The sequence below is a fragment of the Hippichthys cyanospilos genome, chromosome 11 (genome assembly GCF_059441005.1).
Source record: "Hippichthys cyanospilos isolate Australia breed blue-spotted pipefish chromosome 11, RoL_Hcya_1.0, whole genome shotgun sequence".
Taxonomy (NCBI): domain Eukaryota; kingdom Metazoa; phylum Chordata; class Actinopteri; order Syngnathiformes; family Syngnathidae; genus Hippichthys; species Hippichthys cyanospilos.
This window is the reverse complement of record NC_142379.1, coordinates 8,635,230-8,655,708: the sequence shown is the minus strand read 5'-3', so window position 1 is coordinate 8,655,708 and position 20,479 is coordinate 8,635,230. Positions and strand designations below refer to the sequence as shown.

Genomic DNA, 20,479 nt, shown 5'->3' with positions numbered 1-20,479 from the left:
TTCAATAGATTAAAAAAGTAACAATTGACCAGCTTTTTCCCACCATTTTCAGACATTATATAAAAGCATGAGTCACACTAGAGTTTTAAACCTTTTAAGGCTAGACACATTTGAAAATAGAACCCGTGCAAGCCAATTTCAAGCATTCTGACTGACCATATTAGTGATGATTTTTTGCAGATTTTCCCTGGTTAATGATCAATCCAGATATGTCCAAACTGTTTCTCCAACCATTCCCATAAAAAGAGAACTTGATGTCAATTGACATCCTTGGAATTTCTCTGTAGGATTCCTCTTGATGTCTTTTCATGTCAACGGTGCTCAAAGTTTTAAATCATGGCTGTGAAAAAAATGCTCAGTCGACTGCGACAGTCTTTTAGAAAATGTAGCAAGTAGAAAAAATATGATTGGAAGAATGGGAAGAGAATAAAACCTCAAGTTGAATGTACAAATGCATTTAAATCTGTGGTTTCTCGCCATCTCTGCAGATCTGACACAAGCACAGGATTCATCTGCAGGAATGAAGACCAATCAAGTGGACTCTGCTCGGATTATGAAGTTCGTTTTCGATGCCCCCTCAATTTCTGCCCTCATGAAGGTAATCCGTTACTTATATACAGTGAAGTTCTAATCTTGTTTTTAAAACGGCATCTTGCAATAAATGTTTAATCAATGTCACGAATGAAATATTTTCACAGCGGTTTTATACTTTGTATGCCAAAGGAATAATATTGTTCTTGTTAAGCCAGAAGTGCAAGAGTACACATAGCTGAAATGTGTCCTCAAGTAGTTGAAATACCGCAGTTAAGTTGAAGCAAATTTTCTTGCACATGATACACACTTGTTTTGTGTACACCATGAGAAGGCCGTCTTAATGAAAAAAAATCACCATGCCATATCATACATGAACATAAATGCCTTGCTATTTTTGTAATTTTGAAGTTGTTCCCAGCATCATGATTCCTGACTTAGTTGCCGTTCCTACTGATCACTTTTGAAAACATCCTCCATCCTCTTATCGATTGCTCCAGAATGCTGGACTCCGTGGTTCAATCGAGACAAGCCCTCCGGTCAGGGAGATTTTGAAACTCTTCCCGACCTGTTCAAAGAACACCCATGGAAGATCTGTGACCATCCAATACAAATTGAGGTCGAAACTGCATCTGGAGCCCCTCTTAGTTCAACTCACGATGTGATTTACGCGTAAGTACAAAATGACTTACAGATGTTCTTGATATAAACTCTTTATTTTGATACTGAGTTTGCCGTTTGTCTCTCCAGAGCTGACACGGACATAGGATTTGTTTGTAGAAATTGTGACCAGCCAAATGATGGTCATTGTGAAGATTATCAAGTCCGTTTCCAGTGCCCCCTTGATTTCTGTCAACCAAAAGGTGATCTTGGACATACTGTAAAACATGTACATTGCATAAATCATTGTCTCATCCAACTTCTTACTACTGTCATCTATATTACATATATATTACATAATATATTACATGATATTACATAATTTCTCCAACATTCATGTTTTTGTAGCTTTTCGTTGACTTCCATTACCTATTTTTTCTTTGTATGCGTCTATTACTATTTTCCCTTTTTGTCTCAGTCTTTTTCACACTGCAGTTTAGAATGTTTTCCCTCTTCTACCACCATAATGAGGTGGGAAGTTCATTGTTATCATCTGTTTGTTACTATTGGATCGACATTTTACCAATGGACTTCCAAATGAGGAAAATATTTTAAAGATGACGGACTAAGACCAACGGAAATTTAGATTTGATCCATTATCTTAATCCATCGTTATTGTCACCAACTGTGTTGCCTATTACTGTTGGTAGCAGTTTGTTTGTCACCTCAACCAGCATCAAATTGCAGCTCTTACAATTGAAAGAGAAATGTTTTTGTGTATGAGCAACACTTTCTCCTCATTGAAGTGGCCCACATGGCTGGGGAGGTCAGTTCTGTGTTTCAGAGTCATAGTTACATGAATTGAAATGGATACTGTACACAATCTTGCTCGGACCTAAAGTAAAAAGCAATATTTAGAATGAAGTATTAAGAGATATTTGTGTTATTTGGCTTTTTAAATATGATTTGAATGAACAAATCGCTTGCACATAATAGAACAAGGACTCGAGGACATCGCAAAGTGCAAATCACACTGATTGGGTCTTAGCCAGAAAATGCAAGATAGAAGTTTTGAATTTCCCCCCCAAAATATGTTGTCTAGTAAATTAAGCTCAGCAAAACCTTGCTTTTTACTTGTAGTGTTCGTGACAGAAGACATGAAGTGAAATGTAAATTTTGTTTCATGTAACCATCACTTAAAATGTTTGTTCAAGTGGTTGAGAATGGGTGGTTAGTTAGACAGACAGCAGAAATGAAAAACTATTTAAAGCAAAATGATGTTCCCCAGTAGATGTGATTGCCAATTGCAGTGTAGTCCCAACGACATGCATTGAACATTGAACATGTTGTTTGGTGTGTATGCTTCTTAGTAGACATCATTACTGTAGTCTAGTGCAGTCTAGTGCTGAGGGAACACACGCTTGGTATTGTGCTGTGTTATTACCAATAGTTTATTTTGTTTTGTAAAGTTTAGCTTTTGCATTTTGTTTTATGACTGAACTGTTGATAGTTTTGTCTTATAGTTTTTTTCTCAGGTGTTCATTTTTTTATTTTTTATTTTGTAGGTTGAGTGACCAACAAAAAAATATCATAGTAAAAATACCCACCCCTGATCTTTAATTTCTCTTCCCATACGGATGTATTTCTTTAGTTTGCAAGACTCCATGGTACGACCGAGACAACCCCAGTGGGAAAGGAGACTTTGAACTACTTGAGAAACTCCAATTTGAAAACCCAAATGAAATCTGCCCATTTCCATTGGACATTGAGGTCAAAACTGTCGATGGAAATTTTCTGTCTACAACCGGGGACATCATTGCTGCGTATGTATTTCCATTCAAATGTACATATTCATGGTCATTGAATTGGAGTCAAGGTAACATAATATTAAACTGTGTCTCTCTGTTGAGGTACATATGTGTAAAGTACTATTACATAAGTTACATAACATTACATAAGTCTAATCATCTCTGCAAGGTTTAATAAGGAGCTTCCATTCACAGCTAAATGCTAAATAAAAGCTAGTGTATTGTTGCTAATGTTGCTTTGACTAACATGATTCTTTTATTTCTGCAGATTCGATACAACTACTGGGTTTATCTGTAGAAATGATGACCAAAAGAGCGGACACTGCTCTGATTATCAAGTTCGTTTCACTTGTCCCATCAGTTTCTGCAAAGAACACGGTAATGATCTGTACCTAATTATGCATTTTAAATAATCAAAAATGTTGGTTAAAAAAAAAAAAACAAAAAAAAACGCTAGGCAAGCCACAAAAAATATTTGATCAATTACGGCATGAATTCTTTCATTCATCAAGCCTTTTAATGTATCTCCTCTTGTGATTGCTCCAGAATGCTGGACCCCATGGCTGGATCGAGACAACCCCTCTGGAGCTGGAGACTATGAGACGCTTAGTAAACTGCGCCAAGAATTTCCTTATAAAATCTGCCCCACCCCATTTCAAATTGAGGTCGAAACATTAGAAGGATTCAGTGTGGCTTCAACAGGGGATGTCATTCAAGTGTAAGAACTCATTTAAGTTTTGCAAGATGAGTATGTACCCTTTAAGTCAAAATTTTAAAGCATATTGTTGCTGTTGTATGTTTGGAACCAACTGTAAAGGTTACAGGATTGACCCAATTGTGTTTCCCAACAGAGCCGATGTCCAGACAGGATTCATATGTGAAAATTATGATCAGAAGCATGGCGCTTGCTCGGATTATCGTGTTCGTTTCAGGTGTCCGCTTGACTTCTGCAAAGCGCCAGGTAACCATGGATAAATTGTGCCTTAGTCAAAGTGAACAGGGACACACCCATAAATGTCTCTTATTATAAAGACCAGGTTCTATTCTTTGAAACTATCCAAAAACTGGTTGAGCTCGAAGTGCATATGAGACACATAGGTTATCATGCAAATCTGGTCATGTTTCAAGCCTGTTGACAAAAATACCTTCTGTACAGAATTTCATTACCTTACATTTTGCGATACTGTATTTTACTGTATATATAGCAGAACACAGCATAATATACTTTTTGGGAGGGTATTAGTAGCTCCCTGTAAAGTGTGAAATGGATTTTTTTTTGCCAGATTTTTTATTTAGAAAATGTATGCACCGTATAAAGCAAATAACCATACATTTCATAAAAGACCTACAAAATCAAAAGAAAATTAAATTTAAAAGTATTGTACAAAAGCATGTAACTCTCAATATGACGTCCACATTAGCACTTCCTCATTCTTCATTCTAATGTATTTAGATATATTCAAACAAGTTTGCAAACCCAATCAAGCATATTTGAAAAGTAGGTTTTCACTTACTGATAAAATACTGGCTAAATGATTTTTTTTTTCTCCCATAATAGCAAAAACAGAAATTTTGCACTGCAGGTATAATGTTTGCATACTTAACTCATTTTATCCCAAAGACATTTGTTTCTGTTTTTTTTTATTTTGATAAGCATAAAAATGTCTTTGGTAGTGAATGAATTCATTTTTAAATATTGCATAGCATTTTTTCTACTTTACAGAGGAAAATGCCCCCGTTTAACTTTTTTGCAGAATCATTCAAACAAGTTTGCAAGTACATTCAAACAAGTTAGCAAGTGAAAAATAGAACGTCTACTCCTCATTGGCAGTTCTTTGTTTCCGTAGATTGTCATATTCATAATTCCTAACCTACCATGCAATCTTTTTCTTTCTCTTCAGTATGCTGGACTGAATGGTTTGATGCCGACAACCCCGGCCAAGGGGGTGACTTTGAAACCATTTCTGAAATTCGCGAACATTACCCAACGCAAATATGTGATATGCCAGCGGCCATTGAGGCCCGGACAAAATCCGGGGCCACTGTGGATTCAACAGGCGATGTGATTCATGTGTAAGTACCGTGCACAGGTACACCGCTAATGCCTCAACCCAAAATACATTAAAAAAAAAGAAAAAAAAATCACAACCATGATATGAACAATTAAGACGCCCCGACACAGATTCATTCCATGCTCAAACAATAACAAACCTCAGAATAAAGCACCAACTGACCTTTAACTTTTTATGTAGAGCTGACACGGAAACAGGCTTCATCTGTAAAAATTCAGACCAGAAGGGCGGGCGGTGTGCTGATTACGAAGTCCGTTTTAAGTGCCCGCTGAGCTTCTGCAAACAAGATGGTAAGTCTGTAGTCATGCAGATAAAGCACATGAAAAAACTGCCAAAATATATATTTCACCAAAAGAATAATAATGGTGTCCATCAAACAGTGTGCTACACCCCCTGGTATAACCACGACAACCCAAGTGGAACAGGTGACTTTGAGCTCCTGTCTCACCTGAGGGAAAAATATCCTGATATCTGCGACCACCCTGTGGACATTGAAGTTGTCACTGCTTATTATGACTATCCCATTTCCTACACTGGACAAATACCTTACATGTAAGTATGCTTGATGCTAATAACATCACACTCTACTGTACATGTTTTTTTTCTGCACAAATTAACTCGTGATCATCAACTGTTGTCAAGTTATGTGTTTGTTTTTTTGCGTGTTCCCCCTAACTTGAAAAGGGATTTTGCAGTTGGACCTCACTCCTTTAATTCTCAACTTATTTTCACTTTCTCCTTTAATTTTTGAACTTGAAATGTCACGTGATCATTTAATAGTCAGGTTTGACAGTCGCTTGAAAAACCTTAGAAAAGTAGAAATGCAAAACTAATGTGAAGAAACAATACAAACAAACCATTTAGCAATGAATTATCTTTTCAAAATTATATGTAGCGCCCTTTTAAACATACTTTTGACAATTATTTTAACTTTGGCACACAATTGGCTATCAATCAAATTCAGGATAAATTAAACAACATCAAAGATTAAACACTTAAAGGGACAATGTGTAAGATTTACATCGTTTTTTTCACTAAAAAGGAATAAATTAAATGATGAACTACCAACAGCACGCAAAATATAATCATAGGTCGAGTTATCATTAATAAAATCATATTGCATGGAAGGTGGCACTTGCCAATGGTAAATGCAGCACCCCCTGCTGTCCGTAATGAAAAACGGTCTAAATCTTACACATTGTCACTTTAAGTCCTCTCACCGTCAGCCACCCTGGTCTCAGCAAACACTTGCGCAGTAGGTACGTGTTTTTTAGAGCACTGTTTGTTGAACTGACTTCTGAGTTGTGACTGCAGAATATAAATCAGGGGTCACCAAGCCCGGTCCTCGAGGGCACCTATCCAGCATGTTTTTGGTGCAACCCTCCTCCGATGCACCTGATTCAAATGATCAAGCTTCTGCAGAACTTCCTAATGAGCTGATCATTTGAATCGGGTGTGTCGGAGGAGGGTTGCACCAAAATCATGCTGGATAAGTGCCCACGTGGACGGGATTTTGTGACCTATGATATACAGGGTGGCGATTGCTTCAGGTGAGGGCTTTGCTGATTGTGAATGGATTTCATCTATTGAGCAGAGAGACTGTTTATCCATTTGACTCCACTGGGGGCAAATGGAACCCCGACCCATGCTATGGATTGAGGCTCTTTTGCTGATTTGGTATGCTCTCTGGCCTGCAGTAAAGTTTGCCAAGACAAAAAGAAATCAACTGGCTCTACATTTAACTTGATTGATGACTGGTCACGATGGGGCTTCAAAAGAATATTTAATGGAAAAAAAAAACGGCGCAATTGGTTTGAAGAACTCTATGAACATATGGCTTTAAAGGATCTCGAATATGAAAATGCAACCACATTCCGATGCATTGTGTAACGTGCACTACATGATTAACGTGTTTTCATCATTTTTCAGATATAGTGCCTCAGAGGGATTTGCCTGTCGCAATGAAGACCAGAAAGACAAATATTGCTACGACTACAAAGTTCGCTTTGCATGCCCATGCTTTTGAAGTCTTATCTTGTGAAAATTTGTATTTTGAATGTTGAACCTGTTCGTTTTTTTTCTTACTCATACACTCATCACTGTATTTGAAATAACTGTGTTGCAATTTCATGAATTAAATAACATTTCACCTGTTTATTCAGTGGTTTTCCAACAAAGGAGTTGGTTGGCTTAACAAAACAATAAAATGTGCATTTAAAAGGTTTGTCTGGTTTGAAAATTCCCCGCTGCATTTGAAGGCATCATTCACTTAGCGACTCAAATGCATAGACACCGTTTTTCTGAAAACAGTGTTATGATCATCTTTTTTTTTTTTTTTTTTGCAATTTGCCACTATTTTGGGGTCAGTGATAATGAAATCATGGTGGGTTTTATTTCTATGTTCAAATTGTTTAGGGCGTAAAACCGAAAAGCATTTAAAAATGGTATTGGAGTATTGTGCATAATCATGGCAACCAGTTTTAGTATCTTATGGAGATTTTTATTCTACATGTTGTGGTTTTATGAAACCCTCCCATTGAATACTGTATTCATGTTCGCTTTGTTTCTCTGCAGCCAGCATTACAACAATTGTTTGACCTGAATAAATCAAATGCACAACTTCTGCTGATGTGAAACTCAATTTATTTCACATGATCACCAGCATCTTATGGAAAAGTCAATAGGACATATGAACCCAACTTTATAGTCAGAGCAGTGTCCAATCTTCTGGTCAACATTTTTAGATAAACCCATTAGTTTTGTCTATTCTGCAAAGATTGAATTCAACCATCACAGGAAAAAAAAACAAAATAAGTTCCCAGAAAACCCGTGGTCTGTAATGGCTTTTACCAAGTCATATCAGTGGACATGCATTTTGTGGCGAGTAGAAACTTTAAAAACATAGCACGATAAGAAATTTGCACATGTACTGTGATAAGCAGATAAAATTTGGGTTGGCAAATGAGTATTCACACTGAATCTTAGCACTTACATATCAATGGCATCCCCCGGTGACTTCAGTGGATTTCCGGCTAAAGTCTGGATCTCAATGTTGAGTGCAGAACTTCCCACTTGGGTTATCTTAATTGGAACATGTAGTCATGCAATTTTTTACAAATAAAGTACACAACATGGAGAATGACAATTAAAAAAATAAATAAAAAGCACACATTCTTGGAAAGGAAAAGAAGTATTTAAGAATTTTAGGTGAAGGGTGGCTCTACAAAACCTCAAAAGTGTCTTAGCCCATTCACATAATAAAAATCATTACATTCATTGAAATGATTAGACCGGATGGCTGTGGCTGATACAGTATTAGAAGTGCACAATATCCTAAATCAGAAACATTTAAGTCTGACCTGTTGCACTACTCATGCTAGACAAACACATTTTGAATCAACAAGGGGCATGTGATATGGCACTGATAGCTTCCCCCTATACAGGAAGCCATTCTAACATTAACTGGGATGTCAAATAAATTGTGAAAAACTGATCATGTTTTCCACAATTCGGTACTTGCTCACGTTTTCTGTAAAGCTTTTCAAATGTAATGGATTCAGAAACAAAATCTCTTAACCCACTTTACAGGGAATACAAAATCAAGAGCCTAATGCAGATTTTGACTGGCTATGTGAATGATGCCTTCAAGTGCTGCTGGGAATTTTCTTAACTTTTAAACCCAGGGAAAAAAATTGTAATGTAAATGATATCGCTTTGTTAAAGCAATAAACACCTTTAAAAAAGAAAAAAACACTGAATAAACAAGTGGAATGTTAACCCACACAAAACACAATTATCTCAGTACAAACTAAATATCGAAAGCATTAAAGTTAAAAAATATAATAATCCTTTGTTTTTATTAACTTCCAAAATACAGATTTTCAGGAGATTGACTTCAATAGCACGGGCATCCAAAACGAACTTTGTAATCGTAGCAATAGGTCTCTTTCTGGTCTTCATTGCGACAGGCAAATCCCTCAGTGGCACTATATCTGAAAATTACACACACAATACATCAGAATGTTGCTGCGGCTTCATATCAGAGCTTTTAACCCAAATTCATTGAATTATTCAAATCAACTAATGTGCTAGTGCGTTTGCAACAAAAGTTATTTTGAAGCCGTCGTTGAGACCGACCGTCAATCATTTTAAATGTTCCAGAGCTAATTAATCAAAAATTGGAATCTGGACAAAATATCTGGGTTTGTAAACTTCTGTTTCTTTTTTTGTATTCAGGATCCAGTGGATTATTATATAATTATTATATAATTATTTAGACCGGATAATCAAGGTGACATTGGATAAAATCACCCCAATTCCGACTAATTGTTTTGAAGATTTGTAAATCCTGATTATCTGTTCTTTAAATGCAACAACATATCATTAATGTGGACAACCAGCAATGTCAAGAACAACCGGTGGAACATTCAACATAGGATCAGAAATGGCTTTTTAGTGCCAAAAGTACAAGGAAAAAAATTAATCTGCGACATAACAGTTGGCCCTAAAATACAATTTGGTGCCAGTTCAGAAGGTATACTGAATAAATATGAGGTTTCCAATTTGATAAAGTCTTGAAAATGGGTGCTTCAAAAGGAAAAGAGGGAATCCAGACTTGGATTCGATAATGTACTTAAATCCTAGTTTTAATCTGGATAAACACATCAGTTAGTGTTGAAATCAAATCAGTAGAACCTGAAAAACTTTAATGTAAAAAAAAAAAAGAACAGTTGTACAGTGCAGTATATTGTTGTTACCATCAAGTGTACTTACATGTAAGGTATTTGCCCGGTGTACGAAATGGGGTAGTCAAAATAAGCAGTGACAACTTGAATATCCACAGGGTATTCACAGATATCAGGATGCTTTTCCCTCAGTTGAGACAGGAGCTCATAGTCGCCCGTTCCACTTGGGTTGTCGTAATTATACCAGTCGGTGTAGCACACTGTTTGGTGGACATCGTCATTGTTTGGTGAAATTGGTGTAATTTTGAGTATTGAGCATATAAAATGTCTATATGACTCCTGACTTACCACTGTGATAGCAGAAGCTCAATGGGCACTGAAAACGGACTTCGTAATCAGAACACCGCCCGCTCTTCTGGTCTGAGTTTTTACAGATGAAACCTGTTTCTGCGTCAGCTCTGCGTAAAAAATGAACGGTCAGTTTGTGCTCACTTACAGCTTTAGTGTCTGATTATCTGTATTTTTGCACAGTACTGTACTTACACATAAATCACATCGCCTGTCGAACCCACAGTAGCTCCGGATCTAGTCCGAGCCTCAATGGCCGCTGGCATATCACATATTTGTGAAGGGTAATGTTCCCGAATTGCAGAAACGGTTTCAAAGTCACCCCCTTGACCGGGGTTGTCGGCATCAAACCATTCTGTCCAACACACTGAAGAGAAGGAAGACAATTGCAAGGAAATTAGGAATTACCCATACTGTATAATGATGTAAAAATAAACAACAATTATCCTGTGACGTACTCAAACAAACTAAAGTATCAGCGCATTTTCTCATTAAATAGCATATAAAACTGTTTCCAAGGCTGGAAATAAGTCAATTGTGTTTTATGGCGTGGTCAAACTGCTTTTCAAAAAAGCATGTAATTTTTGCAGCTCAAAACCATAGAAATTTGTGAGCGTGTGTATGCGTGAGTGTGTGTGTGTGTGTGTCTGTAGATATTTGGAGAGATAGACTTACTACTCATTTTGAGCATATAAAGTGCACTGAACTATATGTATTGATATTTTCTTCTGATTCAATTGGGTTTCTATGAAAGTTGTGGTTATTTGTTCAAAAAAATAAACCAAATCAGCAAAAACAAATTTAGAAAAAAAAATCCAAATTTGTTTCAAACTTTGATGGAACTACTAGCACGGAGGACTCCCGAAAAGTACACCATGCTAATTGCTATAAATATTGAAAAATGTAAAAGTAAAACATTCTGTACAGAATTTATTTGGGTCAAAAAGCTTGCGACATTGCCAGATCAGAGGGGATCAAAGAATAAAACTTGATTTTTAAGATAAGAGGCATTAATGGGTGTGTCCCTGTTCACTGTGACTAAGGCATAATTTAACCATGGTTACCTGGCGCTTTGCAGAAATCAAGCGGACACCTGAAACGAACACGATAATCCGAGCAAACGCCATGCTGCTGATGGTAATTTTCACATATGAATCCTGTCTTAGCGTCGGCTCTGTTGGGAAACAGAATTTTCATCAGTCCGAGTACATTTACAGTTGGTTCCAAAGATATGACTGCAACAATATGCTTTAAAATTGTGACTTCAACTGTTCACTTAAAGTGTACATACTCCTTTTGCAAAATTTAAAAGAGTTCTTACACTCGAACGACATCCCCTGTTGAAGCCACACTGTATCCTTCTAAAGTTTCGACCTCAATTTCAAATGGTGTGGGGCAGATTTTATTTGGGTATGCTTTACGCAAATTCTTTAGAGTCTCAAAGTCTCCAGTTCCAGAGGGGTTGTCTTGATCAAACCATGGAGTCCAGCATTCTGAAGCACAAGAGGAGATACATACAAAGAAATGATGAATAAAAGAATGATTCAAAAATGATCTTTAAGATGATACCTAGCTTTCAAGAGCACTATATTAGTGCAGTAATTGATGAGATACTTTTTCCTGGCTTGCCTGGATTAATTTGTCATTAGATGACCACACCTTTTGATTGCTTAAAATGCACGGTTAGGAACACATGATTACCGTGTTCTTTGCAGAAATCGATGGGACATGTGAAACGAACTTGATAATCAGAGCAGTTTCCGTTCTTCTGGTCAGCATTTTTACAGATGAACCCAGTTGATGTATCGAATCTGCAGAAATGAAGAGTCATGTCAATCCAGAAAGTAATTGAGTAGCTGACCTGACATTAAACCTAGCTGAGATGATTGGACTAAATAGTAGTTTACACATGTGTACCTCAACAGAAAGACACAATTTAGCATTATGATGTCTTGACTCCCATTAAATGATCATAAATATGTACATTTGCAGCGGAAATAGTACATACGCAGCAATGACGTCCCCGGTTGTAGACAGAAAATTTCCCTCGACGGTTTGGACCTCAATGTCCAGCGGAAATGGGCAGATTTCATTTGGGTTTTCAAATCGGAGCTTGACAAGTAGCTCAAAGTCTCCGTCCTCACCGGGGTCGTCTCGATCAAACCATGGAGTCTGGCAAACTAAAGGAATGAATGTAAAAAAAGCCAGATGAATAAAATATTGTGTCAGAGGTGTATAACAAAGACAAACACAAGGACAAAAGACGGATAAGGACAAAAGACAAGATAATAGAGGTAAAAAAAAAAAAAAACAAGCTAAGAAAACTTGAACGTTGGCGAAATTATGTGACGGAATAGCGAAACAATGATTTTTTTACCATTTTTCTGTTCTATTACTAAGATTACCTTTTGGTTTGCAGAAATCAAGGGGGCACTGGAAACGGACTCGATAATCTTCACAATGGCTACCATTTGGTTGGTCGCAATTTCTACAAACAAATCCTACGTTCGTGTCAGCTCTGGAGAGACAAACGGCAGACTCAGTATCAAAATACGGACGTCATGTCAACAACATTTGGAATTAATCTTGTACTTACGCATGAATCACATCGTGAGTTGAACTAAGAGGGGCTCCAGATGCAGTTTGGACTTCAATTAGAATTGGGTGGTCGCAGATCTTCCATGGGTGTTCTTTTTGCAGGTCGGCAAGAGTTTCAAAATCTCCCTGGCCGTAGGGTTTGTCTCGATTATACCATGGAGTCCAGCATTCTGGAGCAATCCATAAAAAAGATGGTGCACTTTTTAAAAAGTGATCAGTAGGAACAGCAACTCTGTCTCTGTCTTTTGTAGGGTCATTCACGTTTATGAAAGGGCCTTCGGAAAGTAATATGACTGCTCTCGCAAGCCTATGGGGCAATTGCTAGTGCTTCATTCACCGCCGAATTCCAGCAACAGGCGTCACGCAATGCCATTATAATGCAATTCAGTCACGAAACATCAGTGTCCAGAATTTGTGATTAAACATGATTTCAGAACAATTGGTCATTTATAGCATGAGCCGGGAGCAAAAGTTCTTTAATAAAAAGATGGGCCAAGTCAGCTATTATGCGGAATGCTGCTGAGAACAAATTCAAAGTAAAAAAAAAATACCAATGCTTTTAGGTGCATATGTTATTTGGCATGTTAAGTATTTTTTAAGTTGACCTTCTTTACGTGTTGGCAACTCGTGTCAAGCACAGCATTAGGAATTGTTGCTTCAATTGGCTTTGCCGTATTTTTCCTGACGTGAACACTAAATAAGTCGGTGTCCGGTGCAAGAAAAAAATGCCTTGAGCATATCTATTAACTGAGATTTTCCAATTACTTGTTGCACTGTTGCAACTATTAGGTACTTTATTCAAGTGTGGCTTGCAAGTCACACTGCTGTGAAAATTCTTCATGATTACTGGTAGTTTAATTTGGTCAAGTTGACTGTGCATTGAATTAAATATGCAGAACTTCATTTTATATGAGCAAAGGATTACCTTCGTCAGGGCAGAAATTGAGAGGGCACCGAAAACGAACTTCATAATCTGAGCAATCTCCACTTTCTTGGTCTTCATTTCTACAGATGAATCCTATGTCTGTGTCAGATCTGCAGAAATGGCCAGAAAAAACAGATTCACACGTATTCAAACATCTTTCAAAGTATCTTTTTTATTTAACTATACATATATATCCATAGATTGATACAACACTGAACACTACTGACGACAACAGTAACCCTACCAAGGAGAATCATTGACATCAAGCTTTTTTTTTTAAACTGTGGTGAAAAGGTTTGGCCAGGTCTGTTTTGATAATTAAGATGTAAATGTAGTTTAAAAAAAAAAAAAAAGGCAAAATATTAACCGTGGTCAATCACATTGTTCCGAACTGGCTCTCTTAAAAAAAAAAAAAAAAAAAAAAAGTTTAAATTAATAAGAGTGATTAAAGTGCCTAAATACATACTTGTTTGAATCTTTTTTTCTCAATGCAATATGTTGAATGTATACTTAAAGGGATAGTGTGTAAGATTTAGACAGTTTTTCATCACGGACAGCAGGAGGTGCTACATTTACCATTGTCCGTAGCTATAACAAACATGGCCGCATCAGGCTGAGTGCCACTCCTCATGTAACATAATTTAATGATAACTAGACCTATGATTATATTTGAAACATACTGTTGGTCATTAAGAACACAGTCATTTCTACAATTTTGAAATTTAGAATTATTTAATTTATTCCCTTTTAATGAAAAAGGGTCAACATCTTACACACTGTCCCTTTAATATCAAAAGCAGGTGTGTATACTTGTGCTGCATCAGGTACTTACACACTGATAATATCGCCTGTTGAAGACACACTATCTCCCGTAACAGTCCGAACGTCAATTTCAAGCAGCACAGGGCAGATTTCCATAGGGTTTTCATTGCGCAGGTCCTCGATAGTCTCAAAGTCTCCTGACCCACTGGGATTGTCTCGATCGTACCATCGAGTCCAGCATTCTTTATCTAATATCCGGGATGAAGGAGATTGGAGTTTGAGATATTGGAGTTTGAAATATTTTATATATATATATATATATATATATATATATGGGAGAAAAAAAGCTTAAAATGGCAATTCTACATCCAATGTATTTATGCACAACATATCAAATAAGGAGCATGCTTACAGTCACCGCTGGCTTGCACATGATTTCCTAGAAAAATACATATAAAATGTTTATCTTTAATGCTTCTGTAATTTTTAAGTTATCAAATGTTGTAAATGTATGAGTGCTTGTGCACTTGTTTTCTGCAAAATGGAAACAACAGATAAATGAAAAGATGTTTAAGAAAACTGAAGCATTGTGCAGGTCAATATAATTTCTTATAAAGGAGCTTACCAAGATGGAGAAGCGCAAGCGTGATAGCCAACTGTAAGAGATTATGTCATTTTAAATGCTGTAAATTCTGCTGTCTTAAATGTCTATTTAATATTAAATTGAGAAAAGATTTATACATTACCCATTTTATAATAATTGGAGATGTCATTTTTCACATGAAGGTGAAAACCTTTCTGAAAGGGGAAAATAAAGTTTTTCTTACTGAGCTTTCAATTAGTCACATATACAATCTTGCTAAGCGTGTAAATAAAATTAAAAGTACAAACCCTAGCCCTAGACATGACGTCAGATATGCAAACTATAAGTTTTTGGAAATTCCCTAATTAAAGGCTTTTGATTTTTAGTAAATTCAACCTCAGCAATACCTTGTTTTACTTGTAGTGCACGTGACAGATGAAATGTAGACACATTTAGACAAATATTAATGAAACCGTCTTCTATAGTTGTAGTGCAGGTAGTTATAGTGAGAACTAACAAGTTGTTTGAGAATATCAAGTGTATTATGATAATACCACCAGATGAAAATGATCATTTTTTACTTTCCCTGCATTATCTCAGATTGGAGATGACATTTCAAGAAATGAGAAACATGCCCTTTAAAGTGCATCCACAGTACCACAAACACAGTATCAGTTAAGTGCACAAAGACAGAATTAAGAATTTGTACGACTGCAGAAAATAGTGGACCGAAATTGTATGACCAGCGCTTAAGAAACAATGTGTTAGAATAAAAGAATGATAAAAATATGTTGATGGATAAATACAATGACGGACAAAAAAAAATGTCAAATTTTGCTCTCTAGTGATGGCACAAGTGTAGGCAAAAATACAGCGCCTGGCTTGAAAAAATGACGGGCTGACCAGCAAAAATATATAAGTTGCCCACCTCTGCAACCAACACATCAGAAAGAAAGAAAAAAACAAAAACAAAATATCTATAACATCATACGACATCCCTGTTGACCAAACCTCACTGTATGAGCTAAAACATCGAAATACTTACAATCCGGGAGGCTGCTGTTGAGCTCTTTTGTCAGCATCAAAAACGTTGTTGCCTTTTATACTAGGGAGGGTGGCTCTATTCATTCTGAGGGAGTATCGACTCATTCCAATTCATTGAGTAATTGAAGATAAATAGATGCTTTTTAGTCATTACCTGCAGCCATAACTGTAAGTTTATTCATGGTTGGGCGGTACTTCACAACATTATAATGCATTTTATAAAATTTTAGCAGTGCCCTTTAAAAACAAATACTTCATGACGAGTTCAAGTACAAAAGCCAACAACTGCTAATTAGGCAACAATAGGGCCACACCTATTTTCATCCTTTTTACATCATTGGTTCATTTTCTGTTTCTAACCCTAACCCTGCAAAATGAAAAAAAAAATGGTTTATTTCAAAACACAAGCATTTTACTGCAAATGCCATCATCTCTCGAGAAGTTACCTATGAATCCATAAGTGGTGTTTTCACAAAATTGAGTTTGTCACAGGGATTTGTTTTGAGTTACTGACAAAAAGATTGTCATTGGATGAAAAGGCCAAGGAAATTTCTCCAAAAATAACCAACTTTAGGTCATTGATGAGAAGTTCAAAAAATACATTATGTAGCCTACATGCCAGTATAAGAGAACATGATTGAACTTAACATTAAATACTTTGTGCTGGTGAGAGGTATATTCTCAGATGCAAATAAGCCTCGAATGCCCTCATGACAAAACCTGCTTTAATGCATGAATGAAATCACTAAATGAAAATTAAGAATAGACTCCTCAAAGGGAGATTCCAAAACAGTCAATGAACTATAGTTCGGATCACAAGTTTATTGAAGGAAGAGCATGGATGTCGCACACAGAGTAAGTCTTTCCGGCTTCTGTATGGTCACGGTGGAGATGCTCATATCATGTTTTTTTAATTAATTTTTCAACTAATTTGTAAAGGAAAGGAACACTGGCAAGGTTGTTATGTCGCAGGCTACTGAGCTAGCAGCTGGCTACAAACACTCACTAACATGACTTATTTGTATGAAATTTGAAAAAAAAAAGTTCTTTTGTACCGCTGGGAAATGAAAATAAAGACCGTAAGTTGGTTATTTCAAGAGAAATGTCAAAATTGGACTTTTTGTCAATAACTTAGAACAAATTACCACAAAAACTCCTGATTAGTGAAAAGACATCTCACATTTAATTAGTCAGATCCAGATACATATGGGCTCATGAATAGCCTCTAGAGATGATGTCATTTACGGTAAATTGCGTGATTCCCTTCCTGAAATAAAACCCACCAAAGTTCTTTGACTTTACAGGGTCACAAAACAGAAAATGAAAATATTCTGTAAAACGGCTGCTAATGGGTGTGGCCCCACTGTTGCCTAATTAGCAGTTGTTGGCTTTTGGTTTTAAAGGGCACTGCAAAAAAATTGTAAAATGAATCACAAAGTTGAGAAGTACTCCCAACCGAGACCAAACATACAGTTATGGTTGCAGGTAATGAGCAAAATCATCTAATTATCTGAACTTGCTCAACAAATTGGAATGAGTTGATTGTCTCTAGGAAAAAATGGATCCACCCTATCACGTATATAAGGCTACACAGTTTTTGATGCTAACAAAGGACCTCAACAGCCAGCACCCTGCACTGTAAGTATTTCTCTGTTTTACCTTGCATGGAATATCATTTCTACTGTACCATTGAGTTTATTTTTGCCTTTTACAACCTTTGACATGTGACTTATTGAATGCTCATAAACATGGATTTTTTTTTCCCCCACCAGAAAGGTTCCTCGGTTGCTGTGAAAAATGGCATCTTCAATGATTATCAAATGGGTAATGTAAAAGATTTTTCTCAATTAACTGACTTAATTGTGACATTTAAGAGAGCAGAATGCATCTAATATCAAATGTTCTCTTACAGTTATGTTTCACGCTTGCATTTCTTTATGCTGGTAAGACCCTTTTTAAGAAATTATACCTTGACCTGCACAATACTTCTGTTTTCTTCAACATCTTTTCATATACAGTATTTGTCAAATGCATTTTACACAGAGTACGTGCACAGGCACGGATTTGCACCATTTGAAGACTTCAAAAAACAAAAGCATTGAAATAAACATTGCACATCTATATTTTCCTAGGAAATCACGTGCAAGCCAGCGGTGATCGTAAGCATGCTCCTTATTTTGTTTATCTGCATATACTATAGCTATAGTATGAGGCAAAATTTGTGTTATAGTCAAGACCACACCAACCAAGAGAAGGATATCATCAAGACAGAAAGCATAATACTTTCATAGCTTGGATGTACAATTGCTATTTAAAGCTTCCTTTTTTAAGCCATGTTTTGTGTGAAAAAAAATTCCATCCACACCAACTCATCCGCCTCCTGCCCTCCTGGGAAACAGATAAAGAATGCTGGACTCGATGGTACGATCGCGACAATCCCAGCGGGTCAGGAGACTTTGAGACTCTTGATGACCTGCGCGAGGAAAACCCCATGGAAATCTGCCCTGTGCCGCTTGAAATTGACGTTCGGACTGTAACGGGAGGTAGCGTGGCTTCAACAGGGGATACCGTCAGTGTGTAAGTACCGGATGCAGCACTAAATACTGTATACACACCTGCTGTTGATGCTTTTCATATCAGTAGTGCTCATTGTTATATTGTGTGTGAATATAGATGTACTGTACATACAGTATATATATAAAAATATGATGGTTGAAAAAATGTTTGAATGCATGTAAATCGTCTGATTCTGGCCATCGTTGCAGATCTGATACAAACACGGGATTCATCTGTAGAAATGAAGACCAAGGAAGTGGAAATTGCTCAGATTATGAAGTCCGTTTTCGGTGCCCTCTCAATTTCTGCCCTCATGAAGGTAATCCTTTGGTGATATAAAATTAAGTGTGGCATCTTTAATTAAATGATCAGTCAACTTTACCAAACTATGCTAAGCATGAAGTATTTCCACAGCAGTGTCACTTTCAAGCCACACCTGAATAATGTATACCGTAGTTGCAACAAGACCTCAATTGGAAAACCTCAGTCAAGGTAGTTTTTCTTGCACTGGATACCGGCTTATTTGGACACGTCAGGAAAAATATGTCAAGTCAATTGCAGCAACAATTGCTAATGCTCTGCTTGACACCTGTCACCAACACGGTTAGAAGGCCAACGTTGAAAAAAACAACGTAACATGCCAAAAAAACATGTTTTACTTTGAGACCCTTCCCAGCAGCGTGTCGGCGTAATGGCTGCTTGGCCCGTTTTTTTAACGAAATATACTCTCGTTTCCGACTCCTGCGATAAATGACCAGTTGTTCTGAAATCATGTCCAATCGCAAATTCGGGGCACTGACCTTTAACTACTGAACTGCGCTAACATTGCATTGCGTGATGCCTGTTGTCGGCGTTTGGGAGTGGCTTCAGTATCTGGCATTAATTAATAGCTAGCAAGGGCCCCATTGGTTGGCAAAAGCAACCAGATTACTTCTCAAAGGCCCATTGACAAAAGTAAACGACTCTGGACATGCTGACATTGACAACCTGACAGAGTTGCTGTTCCTATTGGTTACTTTTTAAAATGTGCTTCATCCTGTCATGGATTGCTCCAGAATGCTGGACTCCATGGTTTAATCGAGACAAGCCCTCCGGTCAGGGAGATTTTGAAACTCTTGCCGACCTGCAAAAAGAATTCCCATGGAAGATCTGCGACCATCCAATCCTAATTGAGGTCGAAACTGCATCTGGAGCCCCTCTTAGTTCAACTCACGATGTGATTTACGCGTAAGTACAAAATTACTAACATATGTGTTTGATATTAAGTCTTTATTTTGATTCTGTCTGCCCTTTGTCTCTCCAGAGCTGACACGGACGTAGGATTTGTTTGTAGAAATTGTGACCAGCCAAATGGTGGTCATTGTGATGATTATCAAGTCCGTTTCCAGTGCCCCCTTGATTTCTGTCAACCAAAAGGTAATCTTGGACATAAAACATGTCCATTGTAAAAATCATTGTTTCATCCAATTTCTTATTACTGTATTTTGTTCATTACTTTTTCTGTAGCTTTTCTTTGACCTCTAATATCCTTCAACTTCTTTTGTGTCCTTGTGTTTCCTCCTTGCATTTGTCTTGGTCTTTTCCACACTTCTTGTAATACAATGTTTTATTCATCTTGCTTTCATGGATGCATTCCTTTAGTTTGCAAGACTCCATGGTACGATCGAGACAACCCCAGTGGGAAAGGAGACTTTGAGCTACTTGAGAAACTCCAATTTGAAAACCCAAATGAAATCTGCCCATTTCCGCTGGACATTGAGGTCAAAACTGTTGATGGAAATTTTCTGTCTACAACCGGGGACGTCATTGCTGCGTATGTACTCTTTGTGCTGCAAATGTACATATTTATGATCATTTTATGGGAGTCAAGACAACATAATGCTAAATTGTGTCTTTCTGTTGAGGTACACATGTGCAAACTACTATTTAGTCAAAACTACTCGGATAGAATTAATCTCAGCTCGGCT

The 20,479-nt window shown here is 37.1% G+C and overlaps 2 protein-coding genes across 2 annotated transcripts in view; one reads left to right on the top strand and one right to left on the bottom strand.

The window, feature by feature from the left end:
* The window catches only part of LOC148415736 (uncharacterized), a 41,438-nt gene that overhangs the window by 1,323 nt on the left and 19,636 nt on the right, over positions 1-20,479 (top strand). The window contains exons 5-18 of the mRNA XM_088427818.1: positions 489-598; positions 1,032-1,203; positions 1,282-1,394; positions 2,783-2,954; positions 3,208-3,317; positions 3,486-3,657; positions 3,791-3,900; positions 4,841-5,012; positions 5,192-5,301; positions 18,362-18,533; positions 18,722-18,831; positions 19,568-19,739; positions 19,816-19,928; positions 20,154-20,325. Coding sequence (XP_088283944.1) covers positions 489-598; positions 1,032-1,203; positions 1,282-1,394; positions 2,783-2,954; positions 3,208-3,317; positions 3,486-3,657; positions 3,791-3,900; positions 4,841-5,012; positions 5,192-5,301; positions 18,362-18,533; positions 18,722-18,831; positions 19,568-19,739; positions 19,816-19,928; positions 20,154-20,325 — 1,980 coding nt within the window. The remainder of the gene's footprint in view (positions 1-488; positions 599-1,031; positions 1,204-1,281; positions 1,395-2,782; positions 2,955-3,207; positions 3,318-3,485; positions 3,658-3,790; positions 3,901-4,840; positions 5,013-5,191; positions 5,302-18,361; positions 18,534-18,721; positions 18,832-19,567; positions 19,740-19,815; positions 19,929-20,153; positions 20,326-20,479) is intronic.
* Positions 8,907-15,235, bottom strand: LOC148415737 (mucin-5AC-like). The gene is made up of 15 exons (XM_088427016.1): positions 15,221-15,235; positions 14,955-14,985; positions 14,742-14,768; positions 14,400-14,577; positions 13,568-13,677; positions 12,641-12,812; positions 12,450-12,562; positions 12,053-12,224; positions 11,746-11,855; positions 11,366-11,537; positions 11,109-11,218; positions 10,240-10,411; positions 10,045-10,154; positions 9,785-9,956; positions 8,907-9,003 (listed from the first exon to the last, which is right to left on the bottom strand). The coding sequence occupies exons 1-15, from the start codon at positions 15,233-15,235 to the stop codon at positions 8,907-8,909; spliced, it is 1,761 nt and encodes a 586-aa protein (XP_088283142.1).